The sequence below is a fragment of the Elaeis guineensis genome, chromosome 12 (assembly GCF_000442705.2).
Source record: "Elaeis guineensis isolate ETL-2024a chromosome 12, EG11, whole genome shotgun sequence".
NCBI classification, from domain to species: domain Eukaryota; kingdom Viridiplantae; phylum Streptophyta; class Magnoliopsida; order Arecales; family Arecaceae; genus Elaeis; species Elaeis guineensis.
This window is the reverse complement of record NC_026004.2, coordinates 22,982,714-23,006,304: the sequence shown is the minus strand read 5'-3', so window position 1 is coordinate 23,006,304 and position 23,591 is coordinate 22,982,714. Positions and strand designations below refer to the sequence as shown.

The following is a 23,591-nucleotide window of genomic DNA, read 5'->3' as shown; positions in this document are numbered from 1 at the left end:
GGTCGCACTTCTGTACCAAATCATATGCATCATTCTGCATGGTTGGCCAATAATATCTCTGTTGGAGGATTTTATAGGACAATGACTTACCCCCCAAGTGGTTACCATAAATACCTTCATGCACCTCCCAGAGGGTGTAGTCCATCTCGAAAGGTCGGAGACACTTGAGTAGGGGTAGAGACGTTGATCTTCTGTAAAGTTGATTAATAATAATTACATTTCGAGTTGCCAACCTTTTAACTCGGCATGCCTCGGTAGGATTAGTTGGTAAGGCTCCATCCATTAAGAAATTGATGAACGGGTCAATCCAACTCAGCTCTTGTCCGACTTCAATCTGATGGATTTCTTCCTCTGAGTCAATGCTCAGACTCTCGAGATGCTAGATGAAGATTTTTTCAAGATCTTCACAACCAGATGTGGCGAGGCAGGACAAAGAGTCAGCTCGAACATTCTCAGAGCGAGGGATGTGAGAAATTTTAAAGTAATCAAAATATGACTGTAGAGACTTAAGCTTTTGTAGATATCTGGAGAGAACAGGATCTCAAGACTGTCTGACGATGAGTTGCGAATCGATGAATATCTGCAGATGCTTGACATCGAGATCCTTAGCAATCTTGAGTCCAGCTATTAGGGCCTTATACTCTGCTTGGTTGTTTAAAGCCTTAAAGCTGAATCGAAGAGCATATTCGGTTACCATCCCGTCAATATTGGTCAAGATCAAGCCTGCACCGCATCCTTGAGCATTTGAAGCTTCATCAACATGCAAAATTTAGGTGGGCTCTTGAGTGCTCTCCGAGGAGTTACCTCTGACTTGATCATTGTCCGTCGGGGTACACTTGATGATAAAGTTAGCTAGAATTTGGGATTTCACTGACGTTCTTAGGACAAAAGAAAGGTCAAACTCAGTGAGCTCGATCGTCCACTTTGCCATTCTCTCTGAGGTGTCGAGTCTGTGAAGCATAGACCTTAGAAAAAGGTTGGTGAGAACTTTTAGTGAATGAGCCTGAAAATAGGGCCGTAATCATCGAATAGTAGTCACGATTGCAAAGACGACCTTCTTAATCCTAGAATATCTTATTTCAGCATTGCGTCGCATCCGACTTATATAGTAGATAGGCATTTGCATGTTATCTTCTTCTCAGACCAGCACTGAGCTGATGGCTTTAGAAGTGATTACTACATACATGAGTAATTCATCGTCGGTGCTGGATTTTGTCAAAAGTAGAGGAGAGCTGAGGTATTACTTCAACTCATCGAAGGACTTTTGACCCTCCTCTGTCCAGATGAAGTCTTTCATTTGTCTGAGGGTCTTAAAGAAAGTGAGGTACCATTCCGCAGATTTGGAGATAAATCGACTTAAGGATGCAATTCACCCCACCAATCTCTGAATATCTTTTTGAGAGTTAAGAGGTTTCATGTCGAGAACCACCTTGATCTTCTCGAGATTGGCCTCGATGTTTCTTTTTGTCACCATAAAATCAAAAAACTTTTTCGACGTGACGCCAAAGACATACATTGTTGGGTTTAGCTTTATCCGGTGCTTCCTCAAGGCATCGAAAGCCTCGATCAGGTTGCTGATATAGAGGGTAGCTTTAGTGCTTTTCATGAGCATGTCATCGATATAAACCTCCATATTATGCCTGATTTGATCTTTAAAGACTTTATTGACTAGTCTCTGATATGTTGCTCCAACATTCTTGAGGCCAAAGAGCATGACTTTATAGTAGTATAAATCATTTTCGATGATAAACGTCGTTTTCTCCTCATCCTTGGTTGCCATCCAGCTCTGATTAAAGCTGGAGAAGGCATCCATAAAGCTGAGTAGCTGATGTCTCGCCATCGCGTCAACTAGCTAAACTATTCGGAGGAGAGGAAAGCTATCCTTGAGACAGGCTTTGTTCAAGTCATGTAGTCGATACAGATATGCCATTTACCATTTGCTTTCTTGACCATAACCACATTCGCGAGCCAATCTGGATAAGTTGCCTCACGGATGAAGTTGGCTATCAATAGCTTATCAACCTCTTCATTAATGGCCTTCTGTAATTTTGGAGCAAAGTTTCTCTTCTTTTGTCTCATAGGCTTGTGGTTGGGATCAACATTTAGTTGGTGGACAATAACTTCTGGAGGGATGCACGGCATGTCAGAGGCAGACCAGACAAAGATGTCGGTATTTCTTCTTAGAAAGTTGATCAGCTTCTCTTGTAATTTCTTGCTCAGTGAGGATCCGATTTGAATGATTTTAGTCGGCTCTCCACCAAATAAGGGAACTGAGATGAGCTGCTCTGTGGATTCTCCTCGACTTTTAATTTCTCTCCAATCCAGTCTGTCATCGATGAGAAGAGTTTCAGCTGGTCTTTTTCCATTGATAGTGGTTAAGTAGTATTGTTGAGCCAACTATTGATCTCCTCGCATCTCATCGGGTCTATTCCTTGTCAGAAAGCATATGAGCAGGCGATAAGTTGAGACGATTGCTCGAAATGCATTCAATCTGGACCACCCTAGAATGATGTTGTAGACGGATAAAACCCGAACTATGAGAAAGTTGAGGTGAATGGTCGATTGCCAAGGTGGTTGCTCAGCTATGACGGAGAGTTTGATCTCGCCCTCCACTTTAATTGAGTCACCTGTTAACTCGACTAGAGGAACATTGACGGATTTGAGAAGCTTAGCAAAAAGCCATCATATCCGAAAGAAACAATCATAAAAAATTATATCAGCAAAACTTTCATTATCGACAAGAGATCTCTTTACATCATAATTGGCAATTATCATTGATATGACTACAACATTATTGTGAGGAGTCTGGGCTCTTCATAGATCTGCTTAGTAAAGACGATGTCATTGTCAGCATGCTAGCACTTGGAAGTGCTTCCACAGTTGTCTGCCTCCCAGAGTCGCAGTCCCATCGAGATCATATTGATCACGCCTGTCATTGGTTGGACGTGAGTCTGCTCTTCGAGTTTTAGATGAGGTAGATCGGAAGGCAGATATGCAGGACACTCCTGCGCATACTTCCCAAGATATTCCCACCTTATTAGGTTTTCGATCTCCTTTTTCAGCTGGTGGCACTTTTCTGTATCATATCCACAGTCGTGATAGAAGTGGCAATAGTACTTTCGATCATGAGATTTTATCCTCATTGGTGGGGGTTGATGAAGGAAGCTTTCTCCTTCTATCTTCATCAGAATCTGTGATCCAGAAGCAGTCAGAGGAGTGTAGGAGTCATACCTGCCCATGAAGTTTTTGGGCTTGTGGTTTAGTCGGAGAGGTGGAGCCTCATTCTCGACACAGATCCAACTGAGCTCTCCGAAGCCTTCCCCTTCCTTGCCTTCTTCTTCTGGCCCTTTTCCTCGAACTGGCATGAGTCAGTCACGGCTTCCTCAGCACGAATGTACTTCTGTGCACATTCGAGGAGCTCAGCATAGGACCAAAGAAGCATCTTGTCCAAAGAGTAGGTGAACTTAGAGTTTCAGAGTCTCCGTTTCATCGCCGTAATGGCCGTCACCTCATCGAGGTCTTGACCTCCAGGGTGGCAGTGTTGAAATGTGTCACAAACTCTTGCAAAGGTTCTCCATCATGCTGGCAGACAGAGAAAAGACTGTCAGTAGTTCTGGGCACTATTCAGTTTATACCAAAGTGTGCCATAAACAGCTGCTCAAACTGTTCGAAACAATTGATGCTCCCTGACTGTAGCCCCGAGTACTACTTCCGTGCAGTTTTTCAGAGTGTAACCAGGAAAGCAATGCAAAGAAGGGCGTCAGATGTCCCTTGTAGAAGCATGAGGGCTTTATAGCTCTCAAAATGATCAAGTAGATCAGTGAAGCCGTCATATGGCTTGATTTGTGGCATTTTGAATCGACTAGGAACTAGCTTGTCGAGGATCCATCATGAGAAAGGCAGATTTGTACTGACGCTGAATTCATTGATTAGGTCATGATCGATGGTTTGGAGCCATTCCAAGTGACGATCTATCTCCTTCAGTTTTCGATCGTACTCATCCAGCCATTGTTGCGACATATTAGGATGCCACGAGTAGCCTGGAGTAGAGCCTTCCCCAGAAGAAGAAGATCACAAAGGAGACCGTGGCCTCTTCCCCTTGTACTGAGTTTGTCGGCATGTGAAGTGCATTGAGACTCCAAATGTGGTGGCCATTGGGCAAGCGGAGAACTTGCTTGACGGAAATGCTGCATAGAGTGGTGGGTTAGAGATCACAGTAGGTAGCTGCACCTGGAAGACACATCACACGTTGCAACCTCTCCCAGTTGTTGTTGTTGGAGACCTTGAACAGCCTCTATCAGACTTTTTTCCTGCTGCATGAGGACAGCAAACCCAGAATTGCCATCACCGACGATCGTGAAGCACTCGACTCTCCACGGGTTGTCGGAGGTGCGTCACGCTGTGATGAGCATTGAATTGAACTAACAAAGACATTCTGTGCCCTTGTCTTGGCCATGGAGGTCCTTGAGAGAGAAAATTTTTTTTTGCTCGATAGCCTGCTAGCCTCCTACCTAGCGTGCTGAACTATTGTAGCCTTGCTTCGATGGATAATCGGTAGTCGGTCAGAAGCCAACTAGGAGTTGCGCCTGTCAATTGGCAGAGGGATTACCGATGAATGAGGTATCGTCATCGAAGAAGGTGCACACAGTCAAGGTCAAGACAAAGGGCGATAATAGAGTTTAGAGTGAAAGGGTGCTGGGCTCCGCTCGACGCCAAGAAAGGAGGATCTGCAAAACAAGTTCTGTCGGAGGAGGCTCTGGCGAAGATCCTCCGACGCTCGAGTCAGTAAATGGATCAAAAGGAAAGAGTGATAGAGTCTCTGGATTTTAAGATAGTGCATCTATATATACCTGGAGGGGTCCTCGCTTACCTCTATTTATACAAAGAGCAAAATGAATGATGAGAAGATAGACGATTATATCGATCATATCCTATCGTACGGCATTGCATGGTGTTGCATGGGCATCTTTAAATGCCGACAGCGAGCATGCCTTTTTTCGATGCGCACACGATGGCAGACGCTACCGGATGTGGGGCATAATAAATGATCCTGGAAGCATATTTAATGAGATCATAGTATCCCATCATGACGCACAGCTAGCCAATTAGGGCGTAGTGCCTGAGTGACATGATCTTGATATGGCTTGTCAGAGTAATATGATGGCCCATTTGATGCTCAGTTAGTCAGTAGAGATCTATTTTGTCGGAGTTGGTAGGATAGAATTATCGAGGTGCCTTATCTTCGATTGGCATAGTCGGTTATTAATCGATCACTAATTTTAGTCGGGATGGTGCCGACCAGGGACGACCAACTTTCAGCCAGTTGGATGTCAGCGACAGCGCCCGATGTCTACCCAGCTAGGGGAAAACTTTGTATATCCGAGCCGAATTGATTATCGGTTGGTCGGTGCAATTTTCTTAGTCGGCACATAGACGAGAAGCCAGGGTAGTCGGCTAAGTGATGGAAACCTACCCCAACAGCCTCCTATTATGTACCCCAAAAAATGGCATATTCTTGTGATTGAAATAAACATAACCATCCATGCTGAAATCTATAAGCTTTATATATATATATATATTATTAAGATTTGATGTCTCGAGATTCAGCCCATATTGAGTACACAGCGAGGTTCGCGGCAAAAAATGAAGTCCAACGAGATCAAGATCACCCCAAACGGAGCTCGGATGGAGGAGATACGAACTTTTAAAGTCGGCACGAGACCCGAGGTGGTGGAGGACCGCCGACGGCCAGTGGCGGGCCGGCGGAGCGGCGGCGGCACGGCCGCAGGTGGCAGTGCGTGGCCTAGGCGGGGCCAACGCGCGGGATGCACGACCCAGGCATGCGGCACAGGTGGGCGGGTGGCCCAGGCGGGCGCGCGGCCCAGCCCATGCGCGGGCCCGCATGCGGGCGCAGCCCAGGCCCTTGTGCGTGGGGTGGCCCAGGCCCAGGCGCCTTGCCTGGGCCTGTACCCCGGTCCATCGTGGATCGGGTGGTCCACGGTTGGGTTTGTGGACCGCGTGGGCAGTTTCCAAGCATTTCTCGCGGTCCATGATACTATTTTATGGACCAGAGCGCAATTGGAGGGCATGGGTTGGTCTGATTCTTGATCCAACAGTCCAGGTACTTATATGGGTTGATTAAGGAGTCTTAAACCTAATCTAATTGGGTTTAAGCCCTTTAAAAGGGCATGTGAGGCACAGAGGGAAATAGAGGTGGTCTGGTTTGCTGTAAACATGCTGTACGGAGCCGTACAAAATCCGAGAGAAGAAAGAGAGGCTGAAGCATTGAGAGAGAAGGAGCGGAGGCTCTTGGACAGCGGACGTCGGTCACTTCAGAGGTTCAAGGGGTCTTCTAAGAAAAAGAGCTTTTGTGAGAGAAACTTCGAGTGAGAGAGAAATTAGGTGTACGAAGGTTGAGGGTGAGATCTCTTGTAAAATTTCTTTTTCATAGTAAAGTTTGCATGCCCCGTGGAGACGAGCCCTTTTGTGGCTGATCCACGTATTTTGATTGTTTTGTTTTGTTTCTTCTTTCTTCCTGCTGCATCGCATGGTACTGAAAAGGTCTTGGGAGGTAGTGTCCTGACCAGACATCCACCCAATAAGTGGTATCAGAGTAAGGCGGTACAAAGATGCAGATTGCAGCGATGGTGAGCAAGACTGAAGATGGAGAAGACAGGAACAATCAAGATGGAGATCAACAAGTTTGATGGTAAGAGCAATTTCTCCTTATGGCAGGCAAGGGTGAAGGACATGCTAATCCAATAGGGGTTGATCGATGTTCTTTTATGCGATGAGAAGCCGACCACCATGGAGGTGCGGGATTGGAAATGGCTACAAATGCAGGCGATGAGCACCATCCGCATGTACCTGACGGATGAGGTAGTGATCCATGTACTGAGCGAGACTTCTCCGATAGTGCTGTGGTCGAAGCTCAAGGAGTTGTACATGGAAAAGTCTCTCACCAACACTCTTTTCCTCTGGAGGCAATTCTACCAACTGTGGATGGCTGAGGGACAGAGCGTACAGGAGCATCTCAGCCACTTTCAAAAAATCCTTATCGACCTCCTCAGCATTGGTGAGAATGTTGAGGAGAAGATCAGGGCACTGGTTTTGCTGGCATCGCTTTCCCCTTCGTACGAGTCCTTGGTGACTGCTCTTCTAATGGAGAAGAGCACCATCAAAATGGACGAGGTCACCGCGGTGATACTCCAGAACGAGGTTCTCAGGAGGAAGAACCCAGCTTCAAGCTCAGGTGGTGGTAGCTCAGTTTTGGTGGCTTCTGGAGGAGCAGGAGGCGGTAGATGGAGCGACAAGAGATCGCAACGAGGGCGGTCCAAGTCCAGGAGGGACTTGAGCAAAATCGGGTGTTATCAATGTGAGGAGTTGGGGCATCTAGCCAGAGATTGCCCTCAACTCAAAAATCGGATGGTGGCTGCTGTAGCAACGGCCGGCAGTGATTCAGATGGAGATATCCTGGAGATATCTGATGAGGTATCTACTTCTTTCCAGTAGTGGATATTAGATTCTGCATGCCCCTATCATGTATGTTGCAGAGAGGAGTAGTTTGATTCTTTGGAGAACAGTGAGGGCACTGTATATCTGCCGGATGGATCGACCTGTGCGATCAGAGGCATTGAGACGGTCAGCTGGAGGACACGAGACGGTGCAATGAAGAGATTGGGGGAGGTCCGATACATACCCAATTTCAGACAGAATCTTATCTCACTTAGCAGATTAGATTTAAGAGGCTACAGGACGGTAGCTGGTGGAGGAATCCTTAGGGTGCTACGCGGTGATAGGATTGTGCTGGAGGAAAAGAAGGGGAGCAGAGGATATTATTACCTGACAGGAAGCCCAGTGCGAGGTGGAGCTTCAGGAGCCAGATGGAGCCCAGAGCGAGGTGGAGCTCTAGGAGGTGGATCGAGCACGAGACAGGAGACTCGAGAGGACGAGAGACAACGTCGCAAGGTGAGATTCCTATTGCCGCAGGATGATGCTCCGAGTAGGTCTCAGGTCAAGAGGAGCACAGCATACGACGGAGATGGGATCGAGCAGCCTGGCTTGACTCCTATATTTGCCCATCCATGATCAGTAGGCGATTATCCCAGGGCATGGGGGCGAGGAGATCCAGAAGCTCTCGAAGTTTGGAGGAGGCCGAATATCGAGTCGAGGTGGAGATTGTTAAGATTTGATGCCTCGAGATTTAGCCCACATTGAGCCCACAGCAAGGTTCATGGCAAAAAATAGAGTCCAACGAGACCAAGATCACCCCAAACAGAGCTTGGATGGAGGAGATACGAGCTTTTAAAGTCGGCACGAGACTCGAGGTGGCAGAGAACCGTCGGCGGTCGGCGGCGGGCCGGTGGAGCAGCGGCTTTGCGGCCGCAGGCGACAGCACGCGGCCCAGGCGGGGCCAACATGTGGGACGTGCGACCCAGGCACGCGGCCCAGCCTGTGCGTGGGCCCGCACGCGCGCGCGGCCCAGGCCCAGGCGCCTTGCTTAGGCCTGTACCCCGGTCCACCGTGGATCGGATGGTCCACGGCTGGGCCTGTGGACTGCATGGGCATTTTCCATGCATTTTTCACGGTCCACGGCACTATTTCATGGACCGGAGCACGATCGGAGGGTGTGGGTTGATCTGGTTCTCGATCCAACGGTCCAGTTCCTTATATAGGTTGATTAAGGAGTCTTAAACCTAATCTAATTGGGTTTAAGCCCTTTAAAAGGGCATGTGAGGCACAGAGGAAAATAGAGGTGGTCTGGTTTTGCCGCAAACGTGCCGTACGAAGCCGTACGAAACCCAAGAGAAGAAAGAGAGGCTGAAGCGCTGAGAGAGAAGGAGCGGGAGGCTCCTGGACAGCGGACGTCGGTCACTTCAGGGGTTCAGAGGATCTTCCAAGAGAGAGAGCTTTTGTGAGGGAAACTTCTAGTGAGAAAAAAATTGGGTGTACGAGGATTGAGGGTGAGATCTCCTCTTATAAATTTTTTTTTTCATAGTGAAGTTTGCATGTCTCGTGGAGGCGAGCCCTTTTGTGGCTAATCCACGTATTTTGATTGTTTTGTTTTTTCTTTCTTCTTGCTGCATCGCGTGGTATTGAAAAGGTCTTGAGAGGTGGTGTCCTGACCAGACATCCATCCAACATATATATATATATATAGAGAGAGAGAGAGAGATAAAATGAGGGGAGTAAGGAGCTTCCATCATTGATAATTTAAATTAATAGAGTATTTACAATAGATGGTGAAATCTAAGATTTACTATAGCGTATGTGCATATTGGGAAGGGATTTTACAGAGAAGGCTACATGAAGTTTAGCAAGCTCATGCGTCTTTCTTATTAACTACAGAATGGGAATGATGGCTCTTCCAGGTTTTGATTGAAAATAATTTTTTGATAAAACTCATGATGTCATCCATCCGAGAAGAGCGAGTAACGCTGCTGAAGTATCTAAAAGTTCGAGCAGACTTCATGTCGAGAATGATGCCTCCGACGAAATATCCTTCCCGACTGAAGATTATAATCTTTATAATCAACTAAAGATTTTGACGTCATCAACGATTTCTTTCCATAACATGAAACCATCTGCTCTATTGCAAAGAGTAAAAGATGCATTTCCTGGTTGTTTACCATCATGGGCAGACTCCATTTAGGTTTTCATAATTTATGTGATCCATGTTTATAATATTACAGGATTAATTCCACGTGTTTCAGTTTTAGCAGCATATGTGTAAAGAACAAGATCACTGTATATCTGTTAATCATCCTGTTGGGAGAAATTATCATTTGATTTGTATTCATGGTAATTATAAATTAATGAATCACTAAATCTTCAACCTTACCCAATCTTGCACGCATGCATGACATGGCATAACAGATATGCATACTTAACAATGTGCATGTACACATGCATAGCTATGACTCAGCTAACACGTTCACCGTCACCCTTTTCTCCAGTTTTAAATTTGACGATGCATAAATATATTCACAAAAATCTCTTAGGAGGTGTTTGATTGGTGAGAGTGGGGTCTGAAATCGAAATCAGAATGGATGACTCCCATTCCAATCATTTGGTTGAAAGGAGTCCCATTCCGATTCCGATTTCAGGATAGAATGAAAATGGCTCAATGTATATAGAACTCAATCCCTACTCTTCTCTATGGATTCAAATTTTCATTTCAATTCGGATTCCGATTTTGATTCCAGTCACGAATCAAATATTTCGGAGGATTTGGCCATTTCGATTTCAATTCCAAACCATTTCGAATCCCATTCTCATTTCAATTTCGGTTACGAACCAAACACCCCATTAATTCTTTGATTTGTTAGGTTAAGGATCTTGTTTCGCACCACTGGATCCTCATCAGGCCTCCTGGTTCAATCTCATTTCCAACTTGATCATAGCAGCTAATTTCCAATCCTTCATTGGGGGAAACTAGAATTATATATCCGATGTCCTCATTTTGGACCTAAACCAATGGCGTGATCTGGTGTTTATTAATGCATTTTTTTTTTTTTTTGAAGGGTGGTGTTATGCATTTGTTACTTCACATAAAGATCAATCAGGAAGTTATGGCAATGCTGGATATTCCTAATTCTTTGATATTCATCATCTAAAGGCATGCATTTGCAAATAAGCATCCCACATGTTTGTGATTTCACATGTAGAGAACAACAACATGTTTTCTTGTTTTTGGAAATCTATTTGTGCATATAATAAGGCATAAAAGCAAGGGCTAACAAAGTGAACTTTTCAATAAACCATTTAAGAAAATCTACAAATTCCACATGAGTTCGCCTCTTAATTTGTCCACCTATTGAATGAGCCAAATTAAGGATTCAAAATTATGCAACATATGGGAATGACAGGGACGAAGGCGTATCTGTGCTGTCCATTCAAACCTATATATATATATATATATATATATATATATATATATATATATATATATATATATATATATATATATATATATATATATATATATGAATTGGGAGGGTTGACGACCAATAATGCTAATTGCATTTTGATTCATTTCATTAGAGAAGACTTATTGTTCAACATCTATAAAATCTCTTTTGTTTTTCGAATTTATCTGGAAACTTAGAAATTCAGCTACACTTTCAATAGACCTTAGAACATTTGTGCCACAATGAAACCATACCATGCAGCCTCACTTATGCACTGATTTTTTTTAAAAAAAATGGCTTTATGCAAAAAAGATATACTCCAATTCAACATTAGATCAAAATGCATTCACAATGCTACATATTGTATGAGTAGATATTTCTCCAATTTTTTTTGGCAAAATTAGTGTATATTTTGAGATATTGAAGAAAACCAGCAGTATGCAAATATGTCAAAGTTAAGCTAAAACCCAGCTTGGTTATAATTTTTTTAATATGTTACTTGACATCCCAACTGGTTATAATTTTTTTAATATGTTACTTGACATCAAAAAGTTGATCTTCTAAAATCAAATTAATGATATATTCTTAATAGGGCTAGAAATAGCTCGGGTCGGCCCGAGGCCAACTGAGCCAAGCAGACTTTGGGTCCGGTTTAAAATTAGGACCGAAAATTTTTGGACAAGATTTATACTTAAATATAGAGCCCATTTGCTGTTCGAGCTGGATTTGGGTAGTGCTGACTCCACTTTGGATCTTTCTAATATCTATAATGCTTTCATATCTAAATTTTAGATATCCCAATCTTTCTTTCCCTCCCTAAATTTTCTCTTACCCCATATCCTTTCAGATCTAATTTTTAGATAATCCAATCTTCCCTTCCCTCTCACATTTCTTTCTTTCCCACGTCAAGGAATGATTTTCAGATTTGATTTTCAAAAAATCGTTCCTAGTTGTGGGGAAGGAGGAAACATGGGAGGGAAGGGATTTTGCTTTTATAAATAGAAAAATAATTTTTTTTTTTCAATTATCTGAAAATCTTACCTTGAGTCAAGGAAAAATGGATTCAAATGTACGTGGATCAAATATTAAGTTGGCAGCTTTTCTTTAGCTATGCCTATCACATGAGCCATTAAATAAGTCTACCCAAAAATTTTTCGAAGGGAAGCCCGAACGGAGGCCTAACCAACCCAGCCCGATTCAATTAAAATGGGTTTGGTCTCTTGCAATCAAAGATTTCTCTTCCTTGTTCCCCACTCCTTCTTCTTGTTGAAGTTTTATTTTTAAAAAAAATTAAATTTTCTTATCCCCTAAATTTTAATTATTTAAAAATTTTATTTTTTTTAAATTAATGGCTTTTTTAGGACTCTTAAAAGAGAAGTTGGTTTTCTAAGAAATATGATATTTCTGAAGCATTGTATCTCTTCGAAATTATGGTGTCTCTTCGAAAATCTGGATAGAGTCTATAAATAGACTTTAGACTGTGTTAGATAGCTGACAATCTATCCAGATTACTGGCAATTTAACATGAGCCTAACACATTACTGCATTTGGTATATTTTTCAAGTGACAATCTAGATTGCCAAGGCAATCTAGATTGCTTTGAAGAGAGGTGACTATCCAGATTACCACATATTTGATAATGTTGTAATAATTTTTTTAGACAAAAATATCTCCAAAAAATTATTGTGTAAATCATCCTTTTCACTCTTTTCTTTCTGTGAGGGATGTGTTGTATCCGTGAGCACCGGCTGGTGGTGCTCGTCCCGACGAACCACCCTGAGCTGGAGGTGCTCGTACTGACGGGCGACGGAGCTGGATGTAGGTGGCGGTGAGGTGCGAGCCCAAGGATGCCCTGCTCTCATGGGTGGCGAACAAGACTCCGGTGAGGACGGAGTTGAAGGTGATCAGATTCGATGGGTAGGGTGTGGGGGGCCATGGAGGGTGGGATGCGGGGGACCGATGGGGTGGGTGAGGGCAGCGATGTGGGTGGGTGAGGGCGATGATGGAGGCGGCCGTGGGGGGCACAGGGTATGGGTTTGCTGGGGGGTTAGAGGACAATGCAGGAGGATGGAAGGAGGCGTGGACGGCCAGAGGGCGATGCTGGAGACACGATGAGTGGGGTGTGGTGGGGGCAGGGTGCGCGGAGCAGCCGGGGGCCATCGGGGGTATAGGGAGGGGGGGTCGAGGTGTGGCATGCAGAGAGAGGAGAAGGAAGGAGAAAAAAATAAATAATAATAATAATAATAATAAGTATTAAAAATAATAATTTTTTTTTAAATTTTTTTCATAATAATAATAATAATAACCACCGAATCATCTATTTTGATAATAAATAATTTTTATCATTAAAAAATTAAATAAATAATTTAATTATTTTTAAATTTTAATATATAAAAAAATTAAATTAAATTTTTTAATATATGTTACATAGATTGATCTGGCTAAGAATTTGGATCATTAGTTCTACTAAATATATATTAAAATGCTAAACTAATAATTTGATTTAAGGATATTTTAAAATTTTGATGTTACATTATCAATAATCTGATTGTCATACCAAATATGTTAATCAAGATTCTCAGTAATTTTATTGTAATATTATCTGCATGTATCAAACATAGTAATCAATATTACTGATAATTTAATAGTGACAATCTATCCTATAAGTAATCTAGATTATCTTTTAAGATTGTCCGACGATGCACAAGTGCAACCTTAGATCTGATTATTTTGAAATTAATCTAAAAAAACATCGATTTCTTTTCTCTTCTATCTTCTCTCTTATGCTCTATCTTACATCTTTCCCATTCTTCCTTTTTATTTCTTTTTCTTAATTGAATATCTGAATGAAATCTTTTGGGCCAGCCTCCCCAATAATTGTGCTCATTAGAGGAGGATCATATTGCATCGGGTTGTTGTACTTTGGAGATGAGAACATCGAAGACCCACATGTAGGGGGTAAATCATGTTCTTAGGACAGTATTTCACATACCTCGATTCAAACAAGATCTTTTCAATCTTTTATCTTTTTTAGCACTTAATTTTTCTTATAATACTATCTTAGAATCATATAAACAACAATAGCAATTTCTAATCATTTTAATCAATTTTTTTCCAATAGTCTAAGCATGTGATCATGATAAAACTAGAAACTATTTTTTATTGCTTAGAAATAACTTTAAATTGATTGTATAATACCAACAGGTTTAGTATTTATCATTTAGAGATCGTTCTTTTTTACAGATTTTAGATTTATTAACAAACTTATTTATTCTAAAAATAATGTAGATTATTTTTTTATAATTTTTAAAAATAATACAAATTTTTTTTGTAGTTCTAAATTCTTTACAAAATTTTTCTATAAATTTGAAAATGGTGCAAATTTTTTTTGTAGATTTAAAATCCCTCCTAAAAATTTTTGTTGATTAAAAAAATGGTGTAAAAATTTTGCTACTACTTTAAATTCTGTGAAAAATTTTTTACAACCTTAATTTTTGTTTAAATCAATTTCTCCAGGCTTTAAATTCTATGCAGAAATATTTCTAAAAACTTTAAAACTTAAACAAAATTTTTTCTATATATTTAAAATCTATGTACAATTTTTTTGTATTTTCAAAAATTGCATAAAATTTTCTATTGCTCTAAAAATTATACAAATTATTAGTTACTCTTTCGAAATTCATATTGCCACTGCCTTGAAAAATGCATAGAACCATATAATTATTTTATTTATCATATTCCTAGCATAATTATTTAATTTTATTTTTTATTCTTTATTATATTTATTTTGAAATCGGGATAAGAATTTTTGTTGCTCTGAAATTGTGCAAATTATTAGTTACTTCTTCAAAAGTTATATTGCTACTATCTTAAAAAATATGCAGAATCATATAGCTATTCTATTTGTCATATTTCTACTGTAATTATTTAATTTTACTCTTATTATTATTCTTTATTATATTTATTTTGAAATCTAGAATTATATCATTAAAAATTATTAATTGATTACTAAAATATATAAGGCTAAAATCCTTGAAACTTATATTTGCAGAACCAATTAAACAACCAAAATATCATAAATTACTTCTTTTGATGATCATAGTATAATTAAACCTAAGAAGTTTAGTAGATCTTCCTTTATAAGTGTTAGAAAGCGCTACGATTTCATACATGTTCTTTAAATTTTTTTAAAAATTTATGTAGCAAAAATAAATAAATTAAATTATTTTTAATTTAAATACGTATCAGATCTGATCTAAAAATCATAGCTAGGATCTTGACATGAACATGCTACCATGATCTAAAATCTAAAAAAAAAATAATCATTAGTAAAATCAAATCGGAGATCAGATCTTCATACCTTGGATCCTGCAGATGTTCTGAATTTTGATCGTAGCTGCGCACGCGTCCGACCTTTGCTAGTATCCATACGGAGATACCTGATCGGAGTATCGAGATCATCGGTGTACTAGCATCCTACAGATCTTGCTTCTCAGTCTTGGATCTGCATCTCTTCTTTTAGATCTTGAAGAAGGAGATCGCTGCGCAAACTCTTTCGCGCAGATCCGATGGGATCTGAACCAGATCACCAAGAAAGGAAAAAGAATTTTTCTTCTTCTTTTCTTCTCTCTCTTTTTCTCTCTTGGATCTGATCTCTATCAGATCTGGGCATTAGGATGAAGGGGGAGAAAAAAAGGAGGCGTTAGGAAGGAAGTTATGCAGTAAGAAAGAAAACCGCCTAACCTTAGTGCACGCCACCTTATTTTTTCTTAAATTTTTTGTCGCACACCAAGAAATCTCTCATGCTCCAAAAGAGATAAGATCAAATCTTATCAAAATAAGAAACTATAGCATGGAAAAAGGAAGGAAAAAAAATTATGCACCAAAAAGAAATCGTGTGAGATCTCTCACACCAATCTTTTAGCGCACGCCCACCTTTTCTTAAAGTTTTTGTCGCACAAAAATTATTCCATGCCCCAATCTAATCTGATTAGAAAGTTTTCTTGATAAGATATCTATTCAAATTATATTTGGATAGTTGTCTTAAAGAGAGAGAGTCCTAGAAAGATGGGGCACCAACTATTGGCGCCCCTCCACTCTTCACGCATGCAAGAAACAAAGGGGGTGCGTCTTCACGCACTCCCTCTCTTTTTTTTATGATATCTAGAGAGAGAATCTCAAAGAATTTGGGCTCTCTGAGTCATGGTTTATTTGGTTCAAATTTGGTCTCAATCGGGTTCAAATCGAGTCCGAATCGAGTCGAATTCGAAAGGCTATCAAGTCTGATCCAATCAAGCTTAAAATCCAAATCTGATTTGAATAATTGAACTCAATTAGTATTAAATTAAATTTAATTTAATTAAAATTTAATTTATAATTTAATCAGTCTCAATAAAATTATAACATTTACAATTAAGTCCCTGTGCTAATAATTAGCAACTGCCAAAACTGTAACGATTATAAATTAGCAGTTTCTAAAATTCAAACTATCAATCTGATTGATAATTCGAATATGATCCAAGTCATTGATCAGGTCATGCTCCTTTTGTGTGTGACTCCTCAAGTTCTATTCTATCTGGTAGTGAGACATATCATGATCTCCATCACAATATCATCGAAACTCTTTTCAATAGGCTAGAACAATTCCAACTCACCTCAACAAGGATCGTTAATCTGAAAACGATCATAGTGAGTTCTCACGATCTACCAGTGACGTCTAGCAGTATATAGTGACAATCCAGTAAAATAAAAAAGATGAACCCTTAGGTGTAGTAATCGTGTAATACAATCCCTCTATCGTGAGTCCCAACTTGATGGAGGTCATGGAGAACTCGTCAAATTTCATCGTCAGTCATGTGCTAGATTGACTTGACTCGACTCAAGTTTATCTGTGAATTTTATGAATTTTTTTTCAGTATTCACACTTACTCCAACCAGAGAATTTCTGAACTCAATCTTGCGAATCGCATAATACTTCTCTTTTTTTATCAAGATCGATAGATTCCATCTAGGTACATCATACTCCAAATAGCGAATCTAAACCTACAATAGGAGGATTCCCCAGGACTCGGTTTAGAAGTAGGAAGATGATTCAGTTGATGATATATTAAAAAAAATTTTTTAATTATCATCCTGTTTTGGCCAAAGACTTTCAGAATCACCGACCTATGAGATCACATAGGATGTTCGCTCTCCTTATTAGGAGTGACTGATCTCTTATTGATCGCTCATAATCTCTATGCACATTTCATCACATCCAAAATATCCCATACAAGAATCAAAGAATCAAGTTAGGAAGTGAACCAAAATATGGATCCATGTACACAAGGTACCATGATGATCTCAAATCAAAGGATCATTTACACAACTCCCACTAGAAAGTCATCAGTTGACATGTAAATAAGACTCCATCTGATATTCTCTAACAGGTCTATTCAGTGAACTCATTCTCCAATGAGCATCCATATCCTTGTATTAGTGTCACCACACAAGTGGTTGTGAGATCAACCACCCTCATTTTTGAGCATACATAGGACATGCCAGTCTTACCGGTATCATTGATCCCTGACTCAATGAACTAACGACTAAAAATATTTTAGGTCATGGCTATCAAAAATTTAGGTCTCACTGATGTGATCTCATCACGATCCTAAAATCATTATCTAGAACTATGGAGTTCATTATAATCTTAAAATAATAAGATACAGCATACAATGAATCAAAAATATCTATTTTATTAATAAATTAATATCAATTATATGAGTCTGAAAGATAAATTATAAAAAATATCCTATCGCATTTCGTATGCGATTGACTTGTAGGGCATCATTCTTTCATCCTTGTGTGGATACCTGTGGAGGTCGAATGCATGCGCGGCTAAAGAAATCTATTCAAATCTATGATCATCGGCTGCGGTGTAGATCGACCCGTGCGGTGTAGATCGACCTGTGCAAAGGTATTGAGATTCGATCTCAATAATTTTTTTTTTATTTTTAGATTATATGCATATCATAGATCCAAGGGCTCAGGTAGTATAGATTAGATCTATTGTATGTGGAGTTAAAGGAGTTTAACCTAGATCTGTTTTTCGTTGCAATCAAAATTTATTTTTGAAATTCATACATGCAACCTATCCAATTTCTAACATGGGCATCCCTCTTTCTTGCTGATTTTAAGGTCTTGATTGCTTCCAGATCTAAAGAAAGGAGATTAAGTAAGAGAGAAAAAGAAGATCAAAGAAAGATCAAGAGTTGATCAAAAGATCCAAACTTGGTTCAGATTCATAGGGAGATCATTCTTGGAGAAGAAAGATTTACACCAAAGAGGATCAATCCTGACTGATCCTGAGTGGATACCCATGGAGGCTAAATATTTGTGTGGCTAAAGAAGAATCCATCTTCCTTTAGATCAAGATTTGAAGAAAGAATTAGCGAAATAGGTATGTGATCCAATCACATTTTTAATTTCAGCATAAAATCAACATGTGCTAATTTCTACATATAAACTAGATCCTCTGTACTTTATTCTTATGCATGCATATTCTAGATTAAAAAGAGTTTTAATCTTCTATTCCACTATCTTATTTTGAAAAAAGTTTTTGAAATCCACATGCATGTGCACTATATGAAATTCCAACAAATTCTAGACATGTTGGAGGCTGACCAGGTGAAGACATCGATATTTGCCTGAAGAAGAGATATCAGCTCCTTTCTTAAGTTTGGCTCTAGTAAAGACCCAATCTGAACTATTTTCTCTGGATCATCACCTAAAGGAATCATGATAAGCTTCTCGACTGGTTCTTCTCAGCTTTTTCTGGTGTTAGATTCATTTTTCTGATCAGGTATTTTAATTGGTAAGACTTCCACAGGCCTCTTCATTTTTTGTTGCTATCAAGAAGCACTGCTTAGCAAGCATCTGATCTCCCCATATTTTTCTGACTCCACACTTAGTGGAGAATCAGACTAACAGGTGATAAGTGGAAACTATAGCTTTGAGGGCATTAAGTCCAGGTTAGTCAAGAATTGCATTATAAGCTGATAGTATTTTAACAACCAAAAAAATTAGACTTATAGTTGACTGACATGGTACTGTGCCTGTAGTGATTGGCAAAGTAATTTCTCCTTCTACAGATATAGAATTTTCAAAAAAATCAATCAAAGGGGTATTGACCTGTATTAGCTGGCCTGCCAAATTTATTTTTTGAAAAGTGTCATAGAATAATACATCAGAAAGCTTTCATTATCTACTAATATTTTTTTTATATCATATTTTGCCATTATCATAAAAATGATAACAGCATCATTAAGAGTTTGAACCACTTTAACATCATCATCAGAAAAAAAAATAGTATAGTCCATGCGCTGACGTTTTGGAGAGCTCCCAGCCACTTCAGCTGCTTCTTTAATTCCATTGAGATTGAAAATTATATTGATAACTCCAGCAGTAGGTCTGTTGAGGTCATTTTCATTATCTGACTTCTACCACTGGCCAACAGTTTGATTGGCCTGATCTCAGATATACTTGCCAAGTTGATCTCGATGTATCAGTACCTTAATTTCATCCTTCAATTGTCGGCACTCCTCAATATCACAGCTGTGGTTCTGATGGTAATGGCAGTACTTTTTTTTACCTCTTTTTTCTGATGGAGCCCTCAAAGGATTAGATTGGCGAAGATATTTCCGACCCTCAATCTCCATCAGTATCTGAGCTCGAGGGGAAGATAGTGGAGTGTAGGAATTAAATCGTTGAGGTGGGCTTCTGGACCTCAAATTTTTTCGTGGTCGATCAATGTTGTTTTGTTGATTTTTATGATCTTCCTCCCGCGGTCATTTTTTTCCACCTTCCTCTTTTTTCGCCTGATGGAGTATACTTTTTTTCTTCTTCAGTTTGTGCATACTTTCGTACCCAAACGAGCATTTGCTCATAATTATCCCGATAGTTCTTATTGAGGGAGAAGATCAAGTGGTTGCTCCTAAGTCCTTGCGAGCTACCATAGCAACGACTCATTAAAGTTTTTTACTCTCAGAATAGCTGCATTGAAGCATGTAGTGTACTCCTGTAGAGATTTACCTTCCCACTACTTCATAGTAAAAGGATTGTTAGTGTTCTTTAGGTGAACTCTGTTATTACCAAAATAAATGATGAATAGTTTGGATAACTATTCAAAAGAGGAAATAAATCCTGACTGAAGGTCAGAGAACCAGATTCTTGTAAATTTTTTGAGGGTGATGGGGAAGGTAATATAAAGTAGGACACCAAACGCCCCTTGTAACCTCATAATAGCCCTGAAACCCTCCAAGTGGTCCAAAAGATCAGTGGAGCTATCGAATGACTCGACAACAGACATTTTGAACCGAATAGGAATCGATTCATCAAGAATTTACTGAAAGAAGGGAGATTGTAAGCTGAAATCTCTTCCACTCTTTGTGTTGCCAATCTGAATCTCCATCAGCTTCTTCTCAAAATCTTAGATCTTTTGTCTAAGACCTTCTTCCAAATTCATCTTTCTGCTTGGAGCAAATGATTCTATCCTCAGGATTGATCAGTGAGATCAGAGCATGATTGTGAGAAGGATTTTGAGGAGCTAATTGCTAGGAGTGGTGAGATTGAACCACTTGAGGAGTAACCTCCCGTTGCTACTGCTCAGTGATTTGCTGAAGCTATTGTACCATAATAGTGAGGGCTTGAACTTGCTGGATAAGGAGACAGAATTGTTAAGGATCGATGGTAACTGATGGTTGGGTGACTTCTTGAGCCTTTCCAAGAGAAGATGAGGCAGGTAGAGGATAATTTGGTACTTTTCTATTCACTATTTTTCATCAAAATTTTTTAGAAACCCCTTCCTCTAGCATCAATCTATTGCTGTAAGGCTCCAAAGGTAAGATTGATAATGAATTGAGCTGGAGAGCTGAAAGTCGTACCAATCTGAACTGTGAGTAAAATCTGCAAAAGAAGTCGCAAAACTGTGGAGTGCCCTCCAATTCTTAAATCAGTCGGAGCCTTGAGAACAGGGTATGAAAATGGAGAAATAAAAAGCAAGAAGTTAGAGTTTAAGTGAAGAAAAAGTGAAGAGAACTCTAATTTTTTCTGACGAATTTAACAGAGTTTTGTCTCTGTTCACTCAGACTTGACTTACCTCCCAAAAAGTATCTTGTTCTCTTTATATAAAGGGAGCTTGCTTGGGTCTTAAGAAAAGATTGTTAGACCGTTAGAGATCTGTTAGACCATTAGATTGTTGTAACAGAATGACCAACTGTGCAGAAATAATGAAAAGACTGTCCACGTAGCAAATGAGCTGGAATACAACTGAAAGACAGTTACACCTGAGCTAGATAACAGCTATCCGATAACCATCTGTAAATGTGATGGCATGTCAGTAATAAACCGATATGGGATAGATGACATCAGTAACTATCTGAACAGGTCACCATGCCTTTGATGTCGATAATTAGATCGATTGACAACCGAAGTAAGATGAAGGAGATCGGAAGCAAACCGAGGTAAGAGTTCCGCTTACTAGTAGTTCTGGATTAAGTCGATTAGCAAATAACACTGGAGAGATAGGTTAGTCATGGACCGATGTAACATGATAGAATATTTATCTCAGATAACAATTTACTACCACGTGTTCGGTTGATGATGAGATCGGATAATATACACCAACAAATGGTATTATCCTTGTGATTGAAATAAACATAACTTTTGTTTGATATCTTGCATCCATGCTGAAATCTGTAAGCTTTATAATCCACTGAAGATTTCACATCATCAACGATTTCTTTCCATTACATGAAACCATCTTAACTATTACAAAGAGTAAAAGATACATCTCCCGGTTGTTTATATGATCCATGTTTATAATATTACAGAATTATTTCCATATGTTTTAGTGTTAGCAGCATATATGGAAAGAACAATATCACTGTGTATCCATTAATTATCCTGTTGGAGAAATTATCATTCAATTTGTATTCATGGAAATTATAAATTAATGAATCACTAGATTTTCAACCTTACCCAATCATGCACACATGCATGAGATGGCATGACACGTACGCATATTTAAGCATGTGCATGCATAGCTTTGATTCAACTAACACGTTCACCATCACCTTTTATAGTTTTAAATTTAATAATGCATAAATATATTCAAAAAAATCTCTTGATTAAGGACCTTGCTTATCTTCCTCCTCGTTGAGTCTCATTCCCAACTTCAAATAGCAGCTAATTTCCCCTCATTTGGGGTAAAATAGTTTATATATCCAATGTCCTCATTTTGGAACTAAACCACTTGAATGGTGCAACCTGGTTTATGCATGCATTTTTTTTAAGGATAAATTACAGAAACACCCATACAAGTTTAGGTCATTTTCACTTACACCCCTGTACTTTAAAAAGTGTCAAACTGATCCCTGAAGTTATCGAAATATTTCAATATGGTCCTGTCGTCTATCTCCGTTAATGAAATCTTGTCACGTGACCATCACATGATATTATTATTTTATAAAATAATAAAAATATCCTTATATCCACCTCCTCTCTCCTCCCTCCTTTCTCTTCGATTGATCTCTGATTAACCTCTAAGCCCATTCCTCCACTGCCTCCTCCTCCTCTCTCCTCTCTGATTGATCTCCTCCACCATCTCTTCAAGATGCTGACCTCTCTCTCCTGGATCTGTTGGATCTTCTCATGTACGTCATCACCCCGATCACATACTGGTTAATGTATACCATGCCAAGACCTTCCCCATATTCTCCGATGGCCTCTTCAAAATTTTCTTTTTCTTTTCATTTTGTTTTTTTTGAGGACTTAAATATATAATGGCCATCTATCTATGTTGATAATGATAGCCCAGAGGAGGCAGTGGCTCTCTTTCACTCCAAGGATTGGAGAAATATTGATGCCGATCAGGTTACACTGGCTATCATTCTCTCTGCATGCACAAAGCTTCGAGATTTGGAGTTAGGGAAGGACATACATTGTTATATGCAAGAAAAGGGTTTTGAATTGAGCATAACTTTAAGTAATTCTCTAATGAACATATATGTCAAGTGCGGGCAAATAGATCTTGCTCGCTTGCTGTTTGATGGTATGCCTAAGAAGGATTTGATTTCTTGGAATGTTATGATTTTCGGGTGTATAGAGAATGGGCACATGGAAGAGGGTTTGCAGTTGCTATGTGAGATGAAGGCAAGGAATATAGGAGTCAATGAAGCAACATTTTTTAGCATAATATCTACTTGTGAGCGGGCAGATTTAGCACTCGAGATTCATGGTAACATATGGGAGACGGGTTTTGAATCGCATGTTTCTATTTGTAATGCTCTCGTTGATACACATTCAAGAATTGGAAATGTTGATATGGGTAGAATAATTTTTGATGAAATGCCAAAATGAGATATTATCACTTGAAATTCCATGATCTTAGATAAAAGATAGTTGTTACAACATTTCTCTGTACTAATTAAATGTTTTTAAGAAAATCAAGTTGGTGCATTTTAGCATGCTAACTTTGTCTTTCTATATCGGAGTATGCCAAGTATTGATTAGATTCAGCATGATTTGTATGTTGTGCCAGTTCATGATCACCACAATTATGATGCAAAATACTTCAATCTTGAATCATAAAGCAATTCTGGATTTAGTGTCATCTTGGCTTATGAATTTAGGTGATAAATTTGT

The 23,591-nt window shown here is 39.5% G+C and overlaps 1 protein-coding gene across 1 annotated transcript; it reads left to right on the top strand.

Moving 5' to 3' along the window:
- The first annotated feature begins 21,383 nt into the window (after positions 1 to 21,383).
- On the top strand, positions 21,384 to 23,306 carry LOC140852832 (pentatricopeptide repeat-containing protein At1g15510, chloroplastic-like). Its single transcript, XM_073246392.1, has 2 exons — positions 21,384 to 21,409; positions 22,760 to 23,306. The coding sequence occupies exons 1-2, from the start codon at positions 21,384 to 21,386 to the stop codon at positions 23,304 to 23,306; spliced, it is 573 nt and encodes a 190-aa protein (XP_073102493.1).
- Positions 23,307 to 23,591: the final 285 nt, after the last annotated feature.